General features: G+C 38.7%; 2 protein-coding genes across 5 annotated transcripts in view; one reads left to right on the forward strand and one right to left on the reverse strand.

The window, feature by feature from the left end:
- Window positions 1-2,584: 2,584 nt before the first annotated feature.
- LOC124134527 (G-patch domain and KOW motifs-containing protein-like) lies at window positions 2,585-5,033 on the reverse strand. Its single transcript, XM_046499383.2, has one exon. It carries the CDS (start codon window positions 4,997-4,999, stop codon window positions 3,284-3,286), a length of 1,716 nt encoding a protein of 571 aa, XP_046355339.2. The 5' UTR covers window positions 5,000-5,033; the 3' UTR covers window positions 2,585-3,283.
- A 2,089-nt stretch (window positions 5,034-7,122) lies between these two features.
- The window catches only part of LOC124134528 (ran-binding protein 3-like), a 36,406-nt gene continuing 24,272 nt past the window's right edge, over window positions 7,123-19,256 (forward strand). For 3 of the 4 annotated variants that reach the window (XM_046499384.2, XM_046499387.2, XM_046499386.2), the window contains exons 1-6: window positions 7,123-7,182; window positions 11,307-11,356; window positions 14,495-14,531; window positions 16,003-16,074; window positions 16,281-16,307; window positions 18,296-18,391. In XM_046499384.2, coding sequence (XP_046355340.2) covers window positions 7,164-7,182; window positions 11,307-11,356; window positions 14,495-14,531; window positions 16,003-16,074; window positions 16,281-16,307; window positions 18,296-18,391 — 301 coding nt within the window. In that variant the 5' untranslated portion in view covers window positions 7,123-7,163. The remainder of the gene's footprint in view (window positions 7,183-11,306; window positions 11,357-14,494; window positions 14,532-16,002; window positions 16,075-16,280; window positions 16,308-18,295; window positions 18,392-19,256) is intronic. The other variant, XM_046499385.2, reaches the window with a different exon arrangement.

Below are 19,256 nucleotides of genomic sequence, written 5' to 3' on the forward strand. Positions count from 1 at the left end.
ACAGATAAAGTTGAGTAAGGAGTAAACAATTGAGCAGGTTCATATTCCTTTTTAATGTAAATGTGTCTTCAGTTCTGCAGCTATGAATGTGAGATTCTAATCAAGAAGGTAGACTAAATACATTTGACAACACACACAAATAAGTAGATCTCATTACACAGTACTGGTGTCCAGAAACACCTTGATTGAACATGAGCCATAGATTTCACAACACTACTGACATGTCAAACCATTCACAACTTTAGTTCTCAGTGTTTCCAGCTATGTGGCTGTGCTGATGTCATGGGTGGTACAATTCCTTAAATAAGTGTTGCAGAAGAAAACCAAACAGTCAAACATGATTTAGTCCTGCTATAAAACAAAAGGAACAGCAAATACCAGGTTCAGGAGATTCAATTGATCAATAATCCAAACTGTACTGATCGACATGGCCAGGGCAGGATGACACCATATCAACCAAGTCACAGAGTCAGACCTCCTGATCTGTTTGGTCGCCTCTGAGTGAGTGAGTGAGGTTTTACGCCGCTTTTAGCAATATTCCAGCAATATCACGGCGGCGGACACCAGAAATGGGCTTCACACATTGTACCCATGTCGGGAATCGAAACCGGGTCTTCGGCATGACGAGTGAACGCTTTAACCACTAGGCTACCCGACCACCCCTTGGTCGCCTCTGACCAGCATAGGTTGCTGGGGACAAAGTCTAACCTGGAATCACTACAGGATGAAACAGTGGGGACATAGTGCAGATACAACTGACCCACAGTCACCTCATCCAAGACCCATCATGATATTATCAAAATATCACGGTCATGTCAAACCTGTATGGCTAAATATGCAAACTATCAATAGGAATGCTGTAAATTATCATTTTCACTTAATGTACCTTGTAAGCTTTAAGTGAGAGGAAATTACAAAGTGATGAATCTATACCACCAGGTGCAGACAAACCAAGAATCGCCTTCGTCATATCAGGTGATCATGGACCTGTGACATGAACAAGGGCCGCAACTCTGCACACTCTGACTTTGAGCACTTTAGTTCACTGGGTCACTTATGCCTCCATACAAGACTGAATACAAGATCCTCAACTGATGGTACATTGTAAATTTTCGTGTTTGTTCTATTTACTAACAGTGATGTCTATACAAAGACACATAATGTTTGTTTTTCTGTGAGTATTTTGAGACTTAAGGTTCATAAAAGAACTCATGATTCTGATTCACCAAAACATCTGCAAGCATCTGAACAGGTCATGTCTTGAATTTTGTAACCAACTTATTTTTACATAATCACACTATAGAGTAGGTCTAGACATTTGTGCTGCAGTCTGTTGCACGTGTCCAGTGTAGGTCTGAACCCAATAATCAATTAATTTACTGTGCCGACAGACCGAAATGTGATAGGTTGCCATGACAAACACTATTAATAGCTCCCCAGTACTCCAAGCTTTGTCCAAGTTTGTGAGGCTTTGTTCTCCGGTAAACACAAATCATTTTTTAACATTCCTGTTCCTGTTGTTAAATTTAACGACAAATGAAAATAGTGAATTTAAAATTATATTATTTTCATATCTTCATGACCTATTTGTTTTACCAAACATATTAAAGGGCATAATTTTACTTTTGCTAAGTTCTCAAACCCAAGGTTTAGAGTAAAAATACCTGCAAAGAAATTTTAAAAAAGATGGCCTTAAGCTGAAACACTGTCTCTTGTATAATTATGGTATTCATTTATCATTTGGTTCAGAATGATCTCAATTAATGAATACCTGCTAACAGAGACCATATAATAGATTTTATATGGTCTCTGCTGCTAAGACTGAGAATTGCTTTGAAAAGTCATACATTCGTTATAAAATATGCTCACGATGCCCAAAGTCCTGCTGGTCATAGACATTTACGAAATTTAGAGAAACTTGATAAACATTGGTACGGTGTTGACAAACCAAGGATAATAATCAGAATGAATCTGGGATTCCAACCAATCCTGGCCACAAAGGGACACAACTCTGCAGACTACACAGCATACAGGGAATGAGTTGGACATAACCATGATAACCAAACAAAATCATTTACCTGTATCTCTTTCTACTCAAAAACATTTACACTAAATTGAACGTCAGACTACCAGATCACAGATATCAGACCTATACCTCAATGCAATATTCATTGTATCATTGCCAGGCAGGTGGTAAAATATAATCTAGTTGCCCTTGTGCAATTATGAAAAATCGGTGGAGCTAACATCATGTGTTTGTCATCTGCAGATGAACTACCTGACTAGTCATTTTTGTATTCTGCACATCTCCCATTACCTGTTGCTTCCGTTAATTAAGTTTTTAAAAAAAATTAAAGTTAATACATTCTTTTCTCTGATTTAGCAGGGCAAGTTGAAAATCAGGCTGGGCAAGTAAAATGTTAAAGTTTGGGTATGTGAACACCCCTGTTATTAACATTAGGGGTATGACAAAGACCCTTTGACTTCCATCTTGGGGTATCCCCGATACAGTGATCATCTGATGGGACTTAATTTCATGTGGTAATGTCTCTCAAATATAATCCTTTATTATATTTTTTCAAAATGATATACTGCCAAATATTGCCTACTGGCTTGCCAAATTATATGTAATCGGATGGTGGGTGCTGTTAGTGAAAAGTATCACAATTCATGTGGGTAGTTGTAGTATCTCTGACAAATCCATAGTTTCAAAAAACAGTGCAGAAATCAGACATGGGGTACTTTAATGTACATGTACTTGGGGAATGTCACAACCATATGAAAGACAAAACATTTGAAGTGAACAAAACTTCTTATTATATTTATTTCATCATGGTCAGTTCAGTTTGATCAGTCTGTTTGTCCTGAAATATTACTTAGTAAAATAATTGTGGTAGCCATGGTATCTGGTAACAGTATCACAATGTTTGGCAATACATTGCAGTATCATGACAGTTTCTAATTTCAGCATCAGGATATATAAGACGAAACAAATACTAGTTCTCTGACGAATTGGATTTGTGGCTAGGAGGGGGGTCACCATAACAGCAGGGTCAAGATGGGAATACATAGAGTCAAATAATTACACCCCTTGTCATGCCAATGTTCACCATAACTGTTACAAAGAGATTTTATTTTCTGATGTCCTTGTACATGTCATACATGACATTTCACCTGTACTGCTCTATCACTGTCTGACTGTTTACATGCTGTCTCAAACTGCATTAAGACATTTGCTTCTGTCCAACATGTTCAAAACTATTATCTAGCATGACTAGCATTACTAGTAGTCAAACTGTTGGTCTATGTCACCAACATATTCACAGATATCATCATATCCAAGTTTCAGCACGATGTCTCGGTCACTAAGCAACTGCAGTAAAGCTTCACATTTTTCTTTGCTTCTTTTCACAACTTCTCCTATTTGACCCCTGTACTTTCCAGAGACAATCAAAGCATGTGCATGATCATGTTTGGGAATAACAGTCTCAAGGCTTGATTGTGACAGTCCCTCCAGTACTCGCCCTTCCTCTGTCCGACATACACAGTTATCTTCACTGATAACATCCACCACTATGACTTTTGACTTGTAATATTTGCCACTCTTAAACTTTTTATCAACAATTCGAACCCTAATGTCTGGCCTTGCCCACAAGAAAATACCATTTTCTGTGTGCCCGTTTTCTCTTTTTGCTTTTTTATCCTCTGGCATATGCCTATGGGAACTTGAACTTTGTTTGACCAAAGTAGTTTCATCATCAGACAAGTCTCTGCTGGATTTGTGTTTCCTCTTTCTGTCATGTTCCATGTGTTTTGAGCGCTCCATATCTGGGCTTGAGTATCTTACAAGCGGACTATTATCGCCATGTTTTCTGTCATGTGGACTTCTACTGCGATCATGAAGTTTTCTGTCATCGTGTGGACTTCTATTGTGACCCCGGTGAGATTTCTTCCTTCTGCTTTTTTCATGGGGACTTCTACTTCTAGATCTATGCTTGTCTTTTTTCTTCTTTTCCTGTTCTTTCTTATACTTATCAACTTTTCCCTTGTTGAGATACTTTGAAAACTTCTCATAGTCTTTCTTTGACACAAGTTCAATTGAATACTGGGAAATTGTCACAATTTTGCCACTTAGTGTTAATTTCACCATAGTCCTTGCATTGTCATCATCTAAACCTTCAATAACTCCATACATATCTCTGCTAGTGCCTTTAGTTATTAAGCAAAATGCACCCTTCTTCAACTCAAGTTCGTCATCTTTATCATGACCCTTTTCAGAGACAGCACCATTTTTCTTCTGTAATGTTTTACTTTTATCTGCACCAAGCCCAAGTCCTTTAGGCCTTAATATTGCCTCGGGTGGTGGGACCAGTTCCTTGTTTTTACCAATGCCCTCGCCATCCTTCCACCCCATACCTCTCAACATCGCAAACCCAAACTGGTCTATTGGTATTTGTTCATAGTCAGCATCTTCTGGACCATCCGGCCTCAAGGACACATCAAGTTTATCATCTGTTTCGAAACCTTCGGGAACCTTATTACGAACAAGTAAAGGAACGCTTAAACTTGGATCCGGCTGCCCGCGCCCCTCCCAGTTTTGATTTTCAAGTGCAGTTGCTTCGATAATTTCTCTTGTCGCCTGTTCTATCAGAGTCAGGTTTCCTTTCTCTACTTTGGGTGCAATGTCGGGTGCAATGCCTTTGCTGTCGTTTGTGTTAGTCTTATCACATTCTTCCTTTACCTGGTCTTTCTTCTCCAAAAACTGAGTTCTCCAGTTATTGCTCTTTATCAACGGAATAACAAATGCCTGCGGGGCTGTATCTTTTGGTTTTGAGCTTTTGACTTCCTTACCCTCGAACGAGTACACAAAATCTGTTTCTTCCTCCTTTTTCTTTTCTGAATCGCTGGCAACCGAATTTTGTAATTTTTTGCTGTCAATTTTCTTGGCAAAACCAAAAGAAAAACCTCCCTTCTTCGCATTGGTTTCGTCGTCCGCCATTTTGAGTAACTCACTGAACCAACTTCCTGTGAAACTCGTTTACCCGCTATATGGTATAGTAATGCGGTGCACGGTGTTCGGTTAAAAGAGTTGTCATACTCAAACAGTAGCCAACAAAGCGTTATCCCTACGTCAGGCGGGATTTGCTTACGAATTCTAACATGACTTTGTAAAATACTCGATTTTAATTTTGGTCAATCAGAGGTTTCAAATTATGATAATCACCTCTGATAGAAACAACAACTAATATGTATGTGTAAGGGAGGTTCGAATAGTAATACTTTCATAGTATCAAGAGACCATAATATATGGTCTTTGATCGTGTGTAGGCATTTTGAAAATCATTAATTGTATAAAAAGTAGTTACAAAATGCATATATTCTGGGCATAAAAACACGACCGAAGTCAACAGAATGTTAATGACGTTCTGAGAAGCACAGATCGAGAGCTTGGTGCTTTTCTATATATTCGCCTGTGACGACATATCTTTTGAGTCACATTGAGTGGTGCGACTTCTCTTTTCATTTTTCACTATCTTGTGTGCAATAAATTTGACAAAACGGACACCAAAAAGTCTAGCTTAGTAGAAAGGTTTGACCCTTTTGACTATAACCCAAACCAGTATATATTACTGGCCGGTTAAAGCAACAGGCCACCTATTTCAACATTGGAAAAGCAGTATGTGTATCTCCTAATTCCACCGATGACATGTATGAACCAATGATGGCGACACTTAATATAAATACAAATCGATTTTTTAATATTTATATTGTACGTCTGATTTGAGTAAATAGTAAAAGTAATAGTTCACGGCTGTAGTCGGTGGCCAGAAGGAAGAAGTTGATACTCCGAATGTAAAACATGCGAGATGTCGCTTAATATTTTATTTGTTTTATTAACTACTTGCTGTTCATATATACTGCCGATGTCTGGATAGAGATGCCAATGATTCCATATGTTACTATATATCCTTAGGACAGCCGGGGGTGACAACACATATTTTTTTTATAACTTCAAACGGCTATAAAGACGGTATTTTGGTAGTTTTGATTTATTTGAGTGATACTGTTGAATGCACATTTCCAAGAGCTTTCCATATGTCCATAATACGTGGCATGGTTTCCATAAAGGGTCATGTTGACCAGCCTCTAAAGTATTATGGTGTTGAAGAGCTACAAAGGACAATCTGAAATAAAAACTCTTCATGACGAGAAATACTAACTGCAGAATAACTGAAGAAAATCCGCTCCGAAAATATTGTCACACTGGAGCTGAATGATCCTGGATGTATTTCACGCTACCTTTGACTATGTTACTATATAGCCACGAGTAGCCGACTAATACTGGTATTAATGTATTATTCCCACAGAATAAAGCGTACATGTGTATATATATCCTTGGTATATGTTTGTCTCTGATTCAACGAGTTCATTTTAACCATGGTAATTGTTCTTCGACCACGCGATATCATTTTACCCCCAGAAATATAAAACATACATACTGTAATGATAAACACTTTACAAAAACAGCATGGAAAAATATGTCATTAATATGTCATATGTAGAACCATTCTTTCATAAATCTATCAATATTCTATCTACTACTAATTATTTTTAATAAAAATAAATCCATATATCTAATTATAATATGCCCATGAAATTATGAATGTCAAAATATGAGCGTAATTCTTTTCAGTATACATGTGGCCTTTATTTATTCATGAATAAACTTCTGTATAACTATGCGATAATTGCTGTATAACACTAGTTGTACACATTTTGTAATGTTATGAAATATCAAATATGTACATTGCAGAATACAGTAAGCACCTCATGTTACAAGATGACACAACCCATCTCAATTATTTATTTAAAAAGATCCGTTATTTTTAGATTTGTTTCCCTTTAGGATTCTATATACATTGAGTTTTTTTTGTGAGTTCGTTTTTGGCATAGATCCATTTTAACAATAGCTCATTTATGGGGTTATACATCCGTGAATGGGTTCACACACAAAATGAATGAGATAATTTTCTATTTTGTTTTGCTGTGGGTCCCCGAGTAAGAAATGTGAACCTATTCTCTGATTAAATTTCGAGCCGTGTCAAAACATTGCACCGCGCCATCTATAAGGTCACGTGACCTATCTAAACACAACAGGCAAGATGGCGGACTCAGTTGCAGGTAGGTTTGCCGGGAAAAAAGTTGAGAAATCAGATGATAACAACAATAAAATGAAAGCATGCATGTCATAAATTAATATTGTAATAAAGTAATTCCAAGAAACTGTGTATCACTACAAAACATATCTTCAAAATCACGAATAAAGCATTCGATACTGAAACAAGTGCTCACTCAAAAATCTCGTGCATCCAACTTGATCAAGATTTGGTCGTCGAAAAAGAGGACCATCTCGTTCTTATCATAACGGTAAATAACTGTAATTTTGTGATCAGTTTATGTCAAACTGAATATGTTAAGTAGGCATGGAGTTGATTGATTGTCAGTGTGATATCTGTGCAAATATTGATGTTGGAAGACGTCTAATCTGCGGATATGACAATGCATGGAATCCAAATAAAGCGGCTTTGGAATGCGATGGTACTAGTGCACTCGATTCTCCAGTATGAATGCACCGGAACTATCTTGCCAAAAGTACTTGTAATTTAGATGCCAACTTAGAAAAAATAGGGAACACACCATTGACTGTTAGTGTAAATTCAAGTTTTAGTATTTCAGACAGACCTAGATCTACAGTATATTCTAATTTCTAGTCATAAAGACCCATGTCAGAGTGAGCTGTACTCATTGATATTTCTTGCTTTCCTTGATATTTCTTGCTTTCCTTGTTATTTAATGATTACCTGGTTTGTCAGTGTGACTTATTAGGGTTGCACCTTTTTTAACAAGTATATTTGAATATATGCATGGTCATTCAGTAGTGTAAAGATAGATGATTTGTACTGTTTGACTTCATGCTTATGAGGACCTGCAGGGTTTTACCTTGACTTGCAAAAGTGGGTATCAAGGGGACCCCCGACAATCAGCATTAAGGGGCCTAGCAGGCAACAGAAGGGTCCTGTAAAGTAATGAAATGGTGTAGTGTTTTGTACATTTTAATAATTACTTTGGAGCCTGAAATGAATCAATGATCATGTGAACAGTGGTCATGATTGATGGATGAAATAACAGACACCCTCAACTGCTCTTGTTGCACTGATGGTACTATAGTATTATTTATTTTTTCTGTGTCCATTCTCTACATTTGTGTTGTACTGAATGCACATTTGTGCATCGTGTAAAACCTTGGACCTGTTTTTTAGTGGATAAGGCTTTCAGTGGAAATGATACAAGGCATACAACATGCATAACTGCAGGTTATTTGACTTCCAAATTCATATTGCAATTAAATATAAGGCAGATATACGAGGGCTGGCTGAAAAGTTCTAAGCCTAACTGTGAAAGACCCTTACCAAATTGATGTTTTTCATTAATTTCTCCACATAGTCCCCTTCCAGGTTTACACACTTTTGCCAGCGATGCTGCAAGGCCTGGATGTCGGTCAACAAGAAAGTTTCTTCAACCACCCTAAAAAAGTCATTCACAGCGGAAATGACGTCATCATTACTAGGAAAATGGCGACCGGCTAGTTCCTTTTTCATTTTGGGAAACAGGTGGAAGTCTGACGGGGGCAAATCGGGTGAATAAGGGGGATGGTCAATGAGTTAGAAGCCACAATCATGGAATGCTGACATGGCAACCACCGATTTGTGAACAGGAGCATTGTCTTGGTGGAACAGGACTCCTTTAGTGAGCATTCCACGTTGCTTAGCTTTGATAGCCTCCCGCAACTGTCTCAGTAGGTCAGCACAATATCTTCCATTGATAGTCTGGCCTTTTTCAAGATAGTCAATCAGCAGAATACCCTTGGAATCCCAAAAGACTGAAGCCATCACCTTTCCAGCAGAAGGAACCCACATGGCTTTTTTGGGGGCTGGTGATTCCGGATGATTCCATTGTTTAGACTGAATTTTGGTTTCTGGTTGAAAGTAATGAATCCAGGTCTCATCCATGGTTACAAATCGGGCCAAAAAATCATTGGGATTTGCTTCAAAACGGCATAAATTGTCACGGGACATCAGGAATGTGACACGTTTCTGATCCGCTGTCAAGAGCTTTGGCACCCATCTTGCAGAAACTTTTGTCATTCCCAACTAGTTGGTGATAATGTGCTCAACCCTCTTATGACAGATGCCCACAACACTGGCAATATGTCGAGGGGTCAATCGTCGATCAGCCATCACCATGTCATGCAACCGGGTAATGTTTTCCGGAATGGTTGCTGTTGAAGGCCTTCCTGGATGCGGGTCATCGTCAAGGCTCTCTCTGCCACACTTGAATTCCACAGCCCACTTCTTTACAGTGGAAAAGGAAGGGGCATCATCCCTTAAAGTGGAGACCATGTCAGCATGTATCTGTGTTGGAGTTAGCCCTTTCAGTTGCAGGTACTTGATGACTGCCCTATAGACAGTTTTGTCCATTTCTGGTGATTTCAATGGGTAGGTTCATAAGATGGTCTGGTACAAAGACATAATAACACTACAGTTGCAGTTCTTATGTCTATGATTCACTAAATGATTGTACTTGTTGGTGGCAAGAGTAGGCTTAGAACTTTTCAACCAGCCCTCGTACATGTAATCATTCTGTTTCTCTCTCTTTTTTATTAATCCTTTGGAAAGTAAGATGGAAAACTTTTGTTTTACGAAGTAGACACAATTTATGGATAACAACTTCTTTAATACTGTAAAAAGTGATGTTTCAGTATAGATCCTTATACCGTTGTCAAGCAAGACTGAATGAGGGACATTGTACAGAATATATATAGTAGGTGGAGGATTAACAGTAACGAATGTGGACTGCTTCTGTTGGTTTTCTTTTAGTGAAATCATGGAGGTTTTTGGATAGGCTTTGGACGCTGTCCCAGTTGATGTGATTAGGACAGTTGCTGATATGTCCAAGATGGCTGATTTGCTGGTTGAGGTTTTGTGCTTTTTGATTCTGGTGTTGATGGAGCTGGGTGTTTTACCTATGTAAGATAGTCCACAGTTGTGGGCTCTTGGGGTTTGGTTGTCTTAGCAGGGTATTGAGGGAGGTGGAGCTGATGAACAGGGTGTCAATATTGGCTTGCTGTTTGAGGAGGCGGCTGATGATGTGGGAGGCTTTTCGTATGAAAGGGAGGGCGATGCGGAAGGGCGCTGATGCGGGTTAGTTCTAAGGGGATGGTTGGAGTTAAAGTGGATGTACTGGTTGGTGTTGGTGGGCTTCCCATAGGCACTGGTTTGGATTCTGTTTGTTGGGGTTCTGGAGACGAGGACATCTAGGTAGGGTAGTTGGTTGTTCTTTTCTGTTTCGATGGTGAACTGTACTCGGGGGTGGGGGGTGGGGGGCTTGTGTAATTGAATAGTCTATGACTGTTAAGTCTTCCCCACTAACACTTCATTTTATCGAGTAGGGGCGGTCGGGTAGTCTAGTGGTTAAAGCGTTCGCTCGTCACGCCGAAGACCCGGGTTCAATTCCCCACATGGGTACAATGTGTGAAGCCCATTTCTGGTGTCCCCCGCCATGATATTGCTGGAATATTGCTAAAAGCGGCGTAAAAGCAAACTCACTCACTCACTCACTCTATTTCGATGGTGAACTGTACTCGGGGTTGGGGGCTGTGTGTTGTTGGTTAAGATGTTTTAGTAGGAGGGTTGGGTTTTGGTCTTGTTTTAGGATGACAAAGGTGTCGTCAACATTCCTGTACCAGCAAATAGGTTGGATGGGTGAAGTAGGTCATGTAGATTTCAGTTAGGATAGGAGAGAGTGGGGATCCCATGGGTAGGCTGTGTACCTGTTGATAGTACTCATCCCCCCAGGTGAAGTAGGTAGAGGAGATACAGGCGGTGGTGAGGGCGATGATAGATCCTGTGGATAGGCTAGTTTCAAGAGGAGTTTCAGAGATGCGATGGAGAATTTTCAGAGTGTCATCTATGGGTACGTTGGTGAAGGGGTCTACTACGTCGTAACTGATGATTTGATCTGGATCGGTGATGTTCTTGAGTTTGGAGCAGAAGTCGGTGGAGCTTATGAAAATGTGCACAGACCAGCATGTTCAACCAATAAAATAAACATATTTGTCAGTGTATGGACCAGCATCTGTTAATCATGTTTATTCCTTTTGGCATGTTAATGAAGGTGTTTGGTATATTCAGTTTGAATGCAGTGTGTTGTCTTGCATATGTGATGAAACACAATGATATTTTCAGATTCAACAAAAAGTGAAGATAGTGAAAACAATACAGAGGGTACTGAGAGGGTGAGTAAAATTGCATTGAGTCACCAACAGCTTGGACCTGTGTTCATGGAACATGTCAGGGTTGGTCCCAGCGATTGCTTACAGGACCACAACCATGGTCCAGTGGATAGAGTGGTTGCCTGGAGAGTGGGAGGTCGGTGGTTCGATCCCCTTACCACATCATACCAAAACACAATCAAAGATGGTATTTAATATAGCGATAGAAACTAACATTTTTGGTCCACAAGTACTTATAATGATAACACGTAGCAAAACCCTTTAAAAGGGCAAATTTCTACTAGTCCTTAGGATACCTTAACTATTGGGCAGGTTGGCAAGGACTATAGCATGTATACAGCGATAGAAACTAACTGTGTTAGTCTACTAGTCCTAATAATGATAACATATAGCAAAACCCTTAAAAATGGCAAATTATTACTAGTCCTTATGATACCTTAACTATTGGGCAGTTTGGCAAGGACTCAAGGACTAGTGCCAATTTCTAAAGCTGGTATAGGACTAGTGCTAATTTCAAATACTTTTTTTGTTGTTATCCTGCCAAGCGCTCAGCATTAAAACAAGGACTGGACGGCTTGGAGTCCATATCATGTTACTGACTGGGTATCCATGTTAAACTGTTCATGTTATTTCAGTGGGATAGCACTATAAAACCAGCACTAGTCCAAACAGTCGCACTCACATGCATGCACTGTCACTTCCGGCGTATAATGGTAAAGAAATTTTGAACAGAACGTTAAGCCTCATTTCACCTAACATTGATTATTTATAGGCTGCCATGATATAGCTGGAATATTGCTGACTGCAGTCTAGAACGTATTCACTTTAATTGTAATCTACATTGAAGTGCTAAGCCTTTGCCTGACAAAGCATACATTTATTGTTTTAAACACTATTCGGTTCATTCGGTTTTTGAGGGGTTTGATTGTCATCAACATGATCAGTTTGTCACATTACACCAAACAGCCCGGAATTCTGGCAACAAAATACATTAAGTGAATACAGTTGTCTCAATGTGAAACAAATTCGACGGTGGACGAGAGAAAGACCCTGTGCAGCAAGCAGACAACAGAAGTCATGACATGTAAGATTGAACACCCTTTCCCAGAGCTCCAGATAAGCTGTGTATCTGCGTGAAATACGCATCAGAAATGCAGAAATACACAGTAAAATATAATCCAAGCGTATCAAATACGCAACGAACGTTACAGATACGCTACAAAAATAAAACTTGTGCGTATCATCGAAATATTGTGAAGTAACCCTGCGTATTCAACTAGCAAATCAGCAACTCCACGATGACAGTTACATCATGATCATTTGCCATCACACTTTCTTGTGGAAGTATCGTGGTATTTTGGAGTCCTATAAAGCTCTCGAACCCACACGACACCAGTTTGCAGGGACTAGATGAATAGTGTTTTTAAATATTTAACTTAAATACCCACATGTGTAAAAACTAGTGGGTAACAGAAATTTGAATACGCAGATAGAATTACTGATACCCAATGATTTTAAAATGCATGGGTAAAATACCCACAACACCAAAAGCTTATCTGAACAAATACAGTAGTCTCAATGTGAAACAAATTCGACAGTGGGCGAGAGAAAGACCCTGTGCAGCATGCAGACAACAGAAGTCATGACATGTAAGATTGAACACCCTTTCCTCACCTGCACCAGTGGCTCAGTGGGAAAACAGTGGGTTACAAAACTTAACACGTGTGGTTTCAGGGATGATTCACATCATGGACTTTTGCAATGTTTAACAACCATGACGTTTAACCAGTCAAAAACTAACATAAGATGCATTATTAAAATGATGTGTATATACCTTGGGTGATGTAACACCATGCCGTGAGACGTACTTCAAAATGTAAATAAACATCAAACGCAGGCAAGTCAGGGCCTTCTGATGGAAAGCCCCAGGCATTCTGTATGAATGCCCAGGATTTCAAAGATTTTGACTACTTGTGATGTTTATCATCCAAATGAAGACCCGTAAAAAACATTAGGATGACATCACTTAAGTTTTATTATGTTCCTGTTTCATGATAAATTTTGGGGTTCAATACTTGGGTTAGGAATATCAGAAAGAAAAGTTGTCTTGGTCCCAGGAATAATGTGATCAATGTAATTAGTACTGCTTGACTTATAGCCATTTGTTCTTTTCGTGATTGTTTGCAGGGATTTATATTTATAAAAATTCCTAATTCCTCAGAATTGGTGAAAATAAGAACGTTATTATGATCACATTTCAAACAATATCACGGTGTTTAACTGTTTGCTTGCCAAGGACACTTGGTTTGGAATCCTAGATGTATCCCTGGTTGAGGCTTATCAACAAAATGAAGGCCCCATGAAAACATTAGGATGGTGTCACAAAAGGTTCATAAGAAATTTTGGGGTTAAATACATTGGTTGGGAATATGAGAACAGAGCTACAGATGAGCTAGCAATAGAAACTAACAGGTTTAGTCCACTAGTCCTTATAATGATAACATATAGCAAAACCATTAAAAATGGCCAATTCCTACAAGTGCTTAGGATACCTTAACTTTTGGGCAGTTTGGCATGGACTACAGGACTAGTGCCAATTTCTAACGCTGTAAGCTGTGTATTTGGGTAAAATACCCCCCCCCCCCCCCCCCCCCCCCCCAAATATTCAAAACGCAATTACTTTCATTTTACTTGCATACAGAAATGCATGTATTAAATGAAAATCTCAAATGTATAAAAACAGCACGCGCAAATAGCCAATGAAGCTTTTTCAGCATGCATACAACAGCTCATTTCCAAAACACAATTATGAGCTAATTTACTTTCCTAGTCAGGCCTATATTTAGAACCGTTATATACATCTAAAACATGATTTCATTTTTTTTAAAATCTTAGAAAGTTGACTCATTTTGGGAAAAACCAATAGCGTGATGAATAGATGAGTGAAAAAATATTGGTTACCCAATTAAAAATGTTATAACCCAATTAAAATAGAAACCATCGAGTTAAAACTCAATTGCTCAAAAAGTTATCTGGATCTCTGTCAGAAAGAAAAGTCATGGGGCATGGTGCAATGAATTAATGTGATCAGTGTAATTAGTAGTACTTGACTACATTTGTTCTTTTCATGGTTGTTTGCAGGTATCAACATCAACTGAAGGCCCAGCGGGAGCTGCAGGTTAGTCAGCATTGTTTGCCTTACAAGAGCCTTGGGTAGCTCAGTAGGGAAAGCATAGCTCATCAGGACAGACATCTGGGTTTGATTCCCCATATGTGAAACCTTCCAAGGACATTTTTTTGCGTGACCTATAACTTGAAAACTACTACATAGATTCTTTTCAAACTTGGCGAACACTTTATACTTATAGCAGAGGTGCAGGTGGATTTTCTGAAAAAAATACAGAGTTTTTCATTTTTTTACTTAAACATTTGTGTGACCTAGGACTTGAAAATTAGTACATGGATTTTTTTTCAAATTTAGGGAACAGTTTCCATACTAATAGAAGAGGTGCAGTTCAAAGTTTGAATGTGATATGTGTATTTTCTGACAAAATATGATGTTTTTCATATTGTGAAGTTAGAATATATTTGTTTACTGCAACATTTGTGCAACCTGTGACTTGAAAACGACTTCATGGATTCTTTTCCAATGGTGTTACAGATTCTATACCAATAGGAGAGGTGCAGTCCAAAGTTATATTTCTATGAGTGGATTTTCTGAGAAATTTTGCATTTTTCATGTTTTGAACTTAGAAAGTCAAAGTCGGGGGTATTAGTGAGCCCTGCTCACTTTTTGTCTTGTTTGCAATAAGTTTGTGTGTGCAGTTTTTGTTTTATTTATTGTGTTTTTGTTGGACCATTTCCAATTACATTAATATTTACACTTTGTACCTCTTCTGTTTGGAATTGGTCCCCAGTGACCCATCCCTGGAATAAATGGACTAGGTGGTCAGTTGGGTTTGGGCGACACAGAAAGACACGATACATCGTGGAGAATAATGGTCAGGCCTCGAGACCAAGTATCTGAATTATCATTAGAATTGTTATAGCAGAATTTGCCTAAAATATGCACAAAAAATCGCCATAACTCAATTCATTTTGACTTTCTTGCGGACAAATACACATGAAAAAAGTGACTACAAACAATGGTATAACGCCACTGCATATTTACCCAGTTTAGCCTATTGAGCTTGCGTAGCTGTTTGTCTTTGTAGATCTTTATTTACTGATCGAATGCAGGCGTCACATATGCATGAACCCTACTCCAGTGAATAATGCAAAATAAGCAGCCACGCCTGGCTTATTGTAACTTAGACATGTATCGCTGTTATGAGCTGATACCATATATAACACAAGCAAATTAGGAGTCCCCTATAACAGAATTTTAAGCAGAATTATTTAAAAAAAAGATTCATTCATTGGTTTTAAAATACCCATGCAGACTTAAAAATTTACGGAAGAAGAAAACTATCAATGTCCAAAGAAAACTCTCAATACCCAAAGTGAATGATTACATGTGGGTAAATATTCAATAGCTAAAAATATTATCTAGACCCTGTTATGGTGAGGACCGGAGCAGAGGGCAAGCTGGTTCATTTGTAAATGGCCTTGTTTTTTGTGATTATTGAAACATAAATGTGTTATTTCAGATCCTCCTCATAGAAATGGCGCCTCTGTGATTCAACCTTCCAAGCTGGGTGGGTTTAGGCCTGGATTCTCAGGTACTGGTGCTCGGATAGTAAATATTTTATTTCTATGTACAAAATGCACATGAGATATGAACTGGCACAGATAAACATTTTTGCTGTACGTCTATATTGTGAAATCTATTGGTAGTCATAACAACCCTTGACATTACAAATTTGACAAATTGTTGCACTTATTATTTGACTCAATAGTAATAAGTAATTTTTCTTTTCTTCTCCAGCATTTGGAGGATCAGGGGCGAATACTGGTAAGATCAAGTAGATTCATGTTTACTGTTTGATTAATTTAGTATAAATTGTTTGAGTTGGAACTTAAACATCCTATCCATGGTAGGTGGTAGAACTCCTTTCCAGGGTGGATAGTACTGTGTCTGCAGTGTGGCCATAAGATGCCTCGTCCACATGACCAAAGAGGTAAACCCTGTCCGCGAGCTGACTAGTTGAAGATGTCATCTGAGGGATGACGCCATTCCCTGTTAAACCAACAAACGTAATAAATAATGAAGAAATTACATTTGTATTGATATACACCTTGACCCTTAAAAAGGATGAGAATAAGGAAGACCTTAAGGGCTACACAAATACCCATGGTGGCACCATCATGACATCAAAGGTGTTTATAACATTTATCTAAAGGTGTTTATCGTATTTATCTACCTACAGGTCTCCGTGCTGCTGGGCGGTCGGGTAGCCTAGTGGTTAAAGCGTTCGCTCGTCACGCTGAAGACCTGGGTTTGATTCCCGTCATGGGTACAATGTGTGAAGCCCATTTCTGGTGTTCCCAGCCGTGATATTGCTGGAATATTGCTAAAAGCGGCATAACACCATACTCACTCACTCACTCTCTGTGCTGCTCCCTATAAACAATTTTGTTATTGACTTGTCGCTACACAGAGCTACAGGCTGTTCCATGGTGTTATCCTAATAGATTCCCGATTCGGAACATACAGCACTAACAACACTGCCATAGTGTACATAAATCGTAATCTCATGAAGACTGTAACATGATTTGCTTCCTAAAATACTTCCAAGTCTTACCGTCACAAATATGTACTTGCATTTTCTATAATGCATCTGGCTATGTACTTTTGGGTTGAAATCATCAGGTGACAACGCTTCATGGCGCTATTAGTGTGGGTTAATGGTTTATATCACTATCTGTATTGGGTAATTTTTCATGGCACTGTCAGTGTGGGGTAATAATTTATAGCACTATCTGTGTGGGGTTAATGGTTTATAGCACTGTCAGTGTGGGGTAACTTATAGCACTGTCAGTGTGGGTTAATGGTTTATAGCACTTTCAGTGTGGGGTAATAATTTATAGCACTGTCAGTGTGTGGTAATAATTATAGCACTATCAGTATGGGTTAATGGTTGATAGCACTCTCAGTATGGGGTAATTTATAGCGCTGTCAGTGTGGGGTAATTTATAGTACTGTCAGTGTGGGTTAATGGTTTATAGCACTTTCAGTGTGGGGTAATAATTTATAGCACTGTCAGTGTGGGGTAATAATTATAGCACTATCTGTGTGGGGTTATGGGTTTATAGCACTGTCAGTGTGGGGTAATAATTTATAGCGCTGTCAGTGTGGGGTAATAATTTATAGCACTATCTGTGTGGGTTAATGGTTTATGGCACTATCTGTGTGGGGTAATGGTTTATAGCCATGTCAATGTGGGGTAATAATTTATAGCACTATCTGTGTGGGTTAATGGTTTATAGCACTGTCAGTGTGGGTAAATGGTTTATAGCACTGTCAGTGTGGGGTTAGTGGTTTATAGCACTGTCAGTGTGGGGTAATAATTTATAGCACTGTCAATGTGGGGTAATAATTATAGCACTGTCAGTGTGGGGTTAAGGGTTTATAGCACTGTCAGTGTGGGGTTAAGGGTTTATAGCACTGTCTGTGGGGTAATAATTTATAGCACTATCTGTGTGGGTTAATGGTTTATGGCACAATCAGTAAGGGGTAATGGTTTATAGCCATGTCAATGTGGGGTAATAATTTATAGCACTGTCAGTATGGGGTAATAATTTATAGCACTGTCAGTGTGGGGTACTAATTTATAGCACTATCTGTGTGGGTTAATGGTTTATGGCACAATCAGTTAGGGGTAATGGTTTATAGTACTGTCAGTTAGGGGTTAAGGCTGATATCAACTTTAAGGAAGTAGCTGTTTGTGACCAACAAATGTGTGATACAGATATGTTAATATTTTATGTGTGTTTGTAAAGGTGCTTTCTCATCCAACCCATTTGCTCCACGTGCCACTCTGAAATCTGATGTCGTATCCACTGGGTCAGCACACCCTCACCCACATGAAGGTACAGGTTGGTTGTCTCCCTTTGTCACCCCTCCCTTCGCTGCCATGGTTACCAAGCTGCTGCCTTTAGCTGTAGAGGTGGCATTGTGCTGGTCGTTGTTCCTGGTATAGACCTACCCATCGCAGGGTTCAACAGTTACACTTGAGCAAGAAACAAATACCATAAACATTAATCAGGGGTTAGTAGTTCAATAATTAAAGCAGTCCGATCAGCTAGTGGAGTTTCAGTCAGTCTCCTTTTTTATTGTTCTTGAACTGAATATTTGGAAGCTAAGGAATTTCTCAAGGAATTATCACGAAAATTCTAAGAGGCTGATATTATTATTTTTATAATAATAACACCAACAACAATAATAATATTCATTTATATACCACACTTGTCCAGGTTTATTTGTTCCTCTACCAGTGGATCTGTATGCATTCCAATTATCATTCTCAACTCCCTGGGGAGTATACAACTGAACTCTACAGCAAATGTTGGTAAAATATCTGAACAAGAAATGTCTAAAATTGTAATACAACATGCTGTAGTTGCATGTGTGACTTGGTTTGACATTAATGCATTGAATGTATTCTTAGAACGCATTGAATATATTCTTAGAATGTAAGAAAAATGTGTTTCAGCTTTTTTTATTGTGAGTACAAAGAACAGTAAATGTTTAGACAGGGAAGAATCTGAAAGTTTCTCTTCTATTGGCTCGGACATGTAAGAGTTACTGTGTGAGTCAGTGGGTCTATCCTTGCTTTATTTACGCCATATTTGGTCCATGTGTTTTATGCGTACAGAGCAGTTATTATAGACTGCGGCTCTTGCTGTTTAGATGTGGTCGTTGTTCAAATGTTGTAAGAAAGAGTAGTTTCTTTGAGTAGTA

Source organism: Haliotis rufescens, unplaced genomic scaffold (assembly GCF_023055435.1).
Source record: "Haliotis rufescens isolate VD_foot unplaced genomic scaffold, xgHalRufe1.0.p SCAF_2, whole genome shotgun sequence".
Lineage (NCBI taxonomy): Eukaryota > Metazoa > Mollusca > Gastropoda > Lepetellida > Haliotidae > Haliotis > Haliotis rufescens.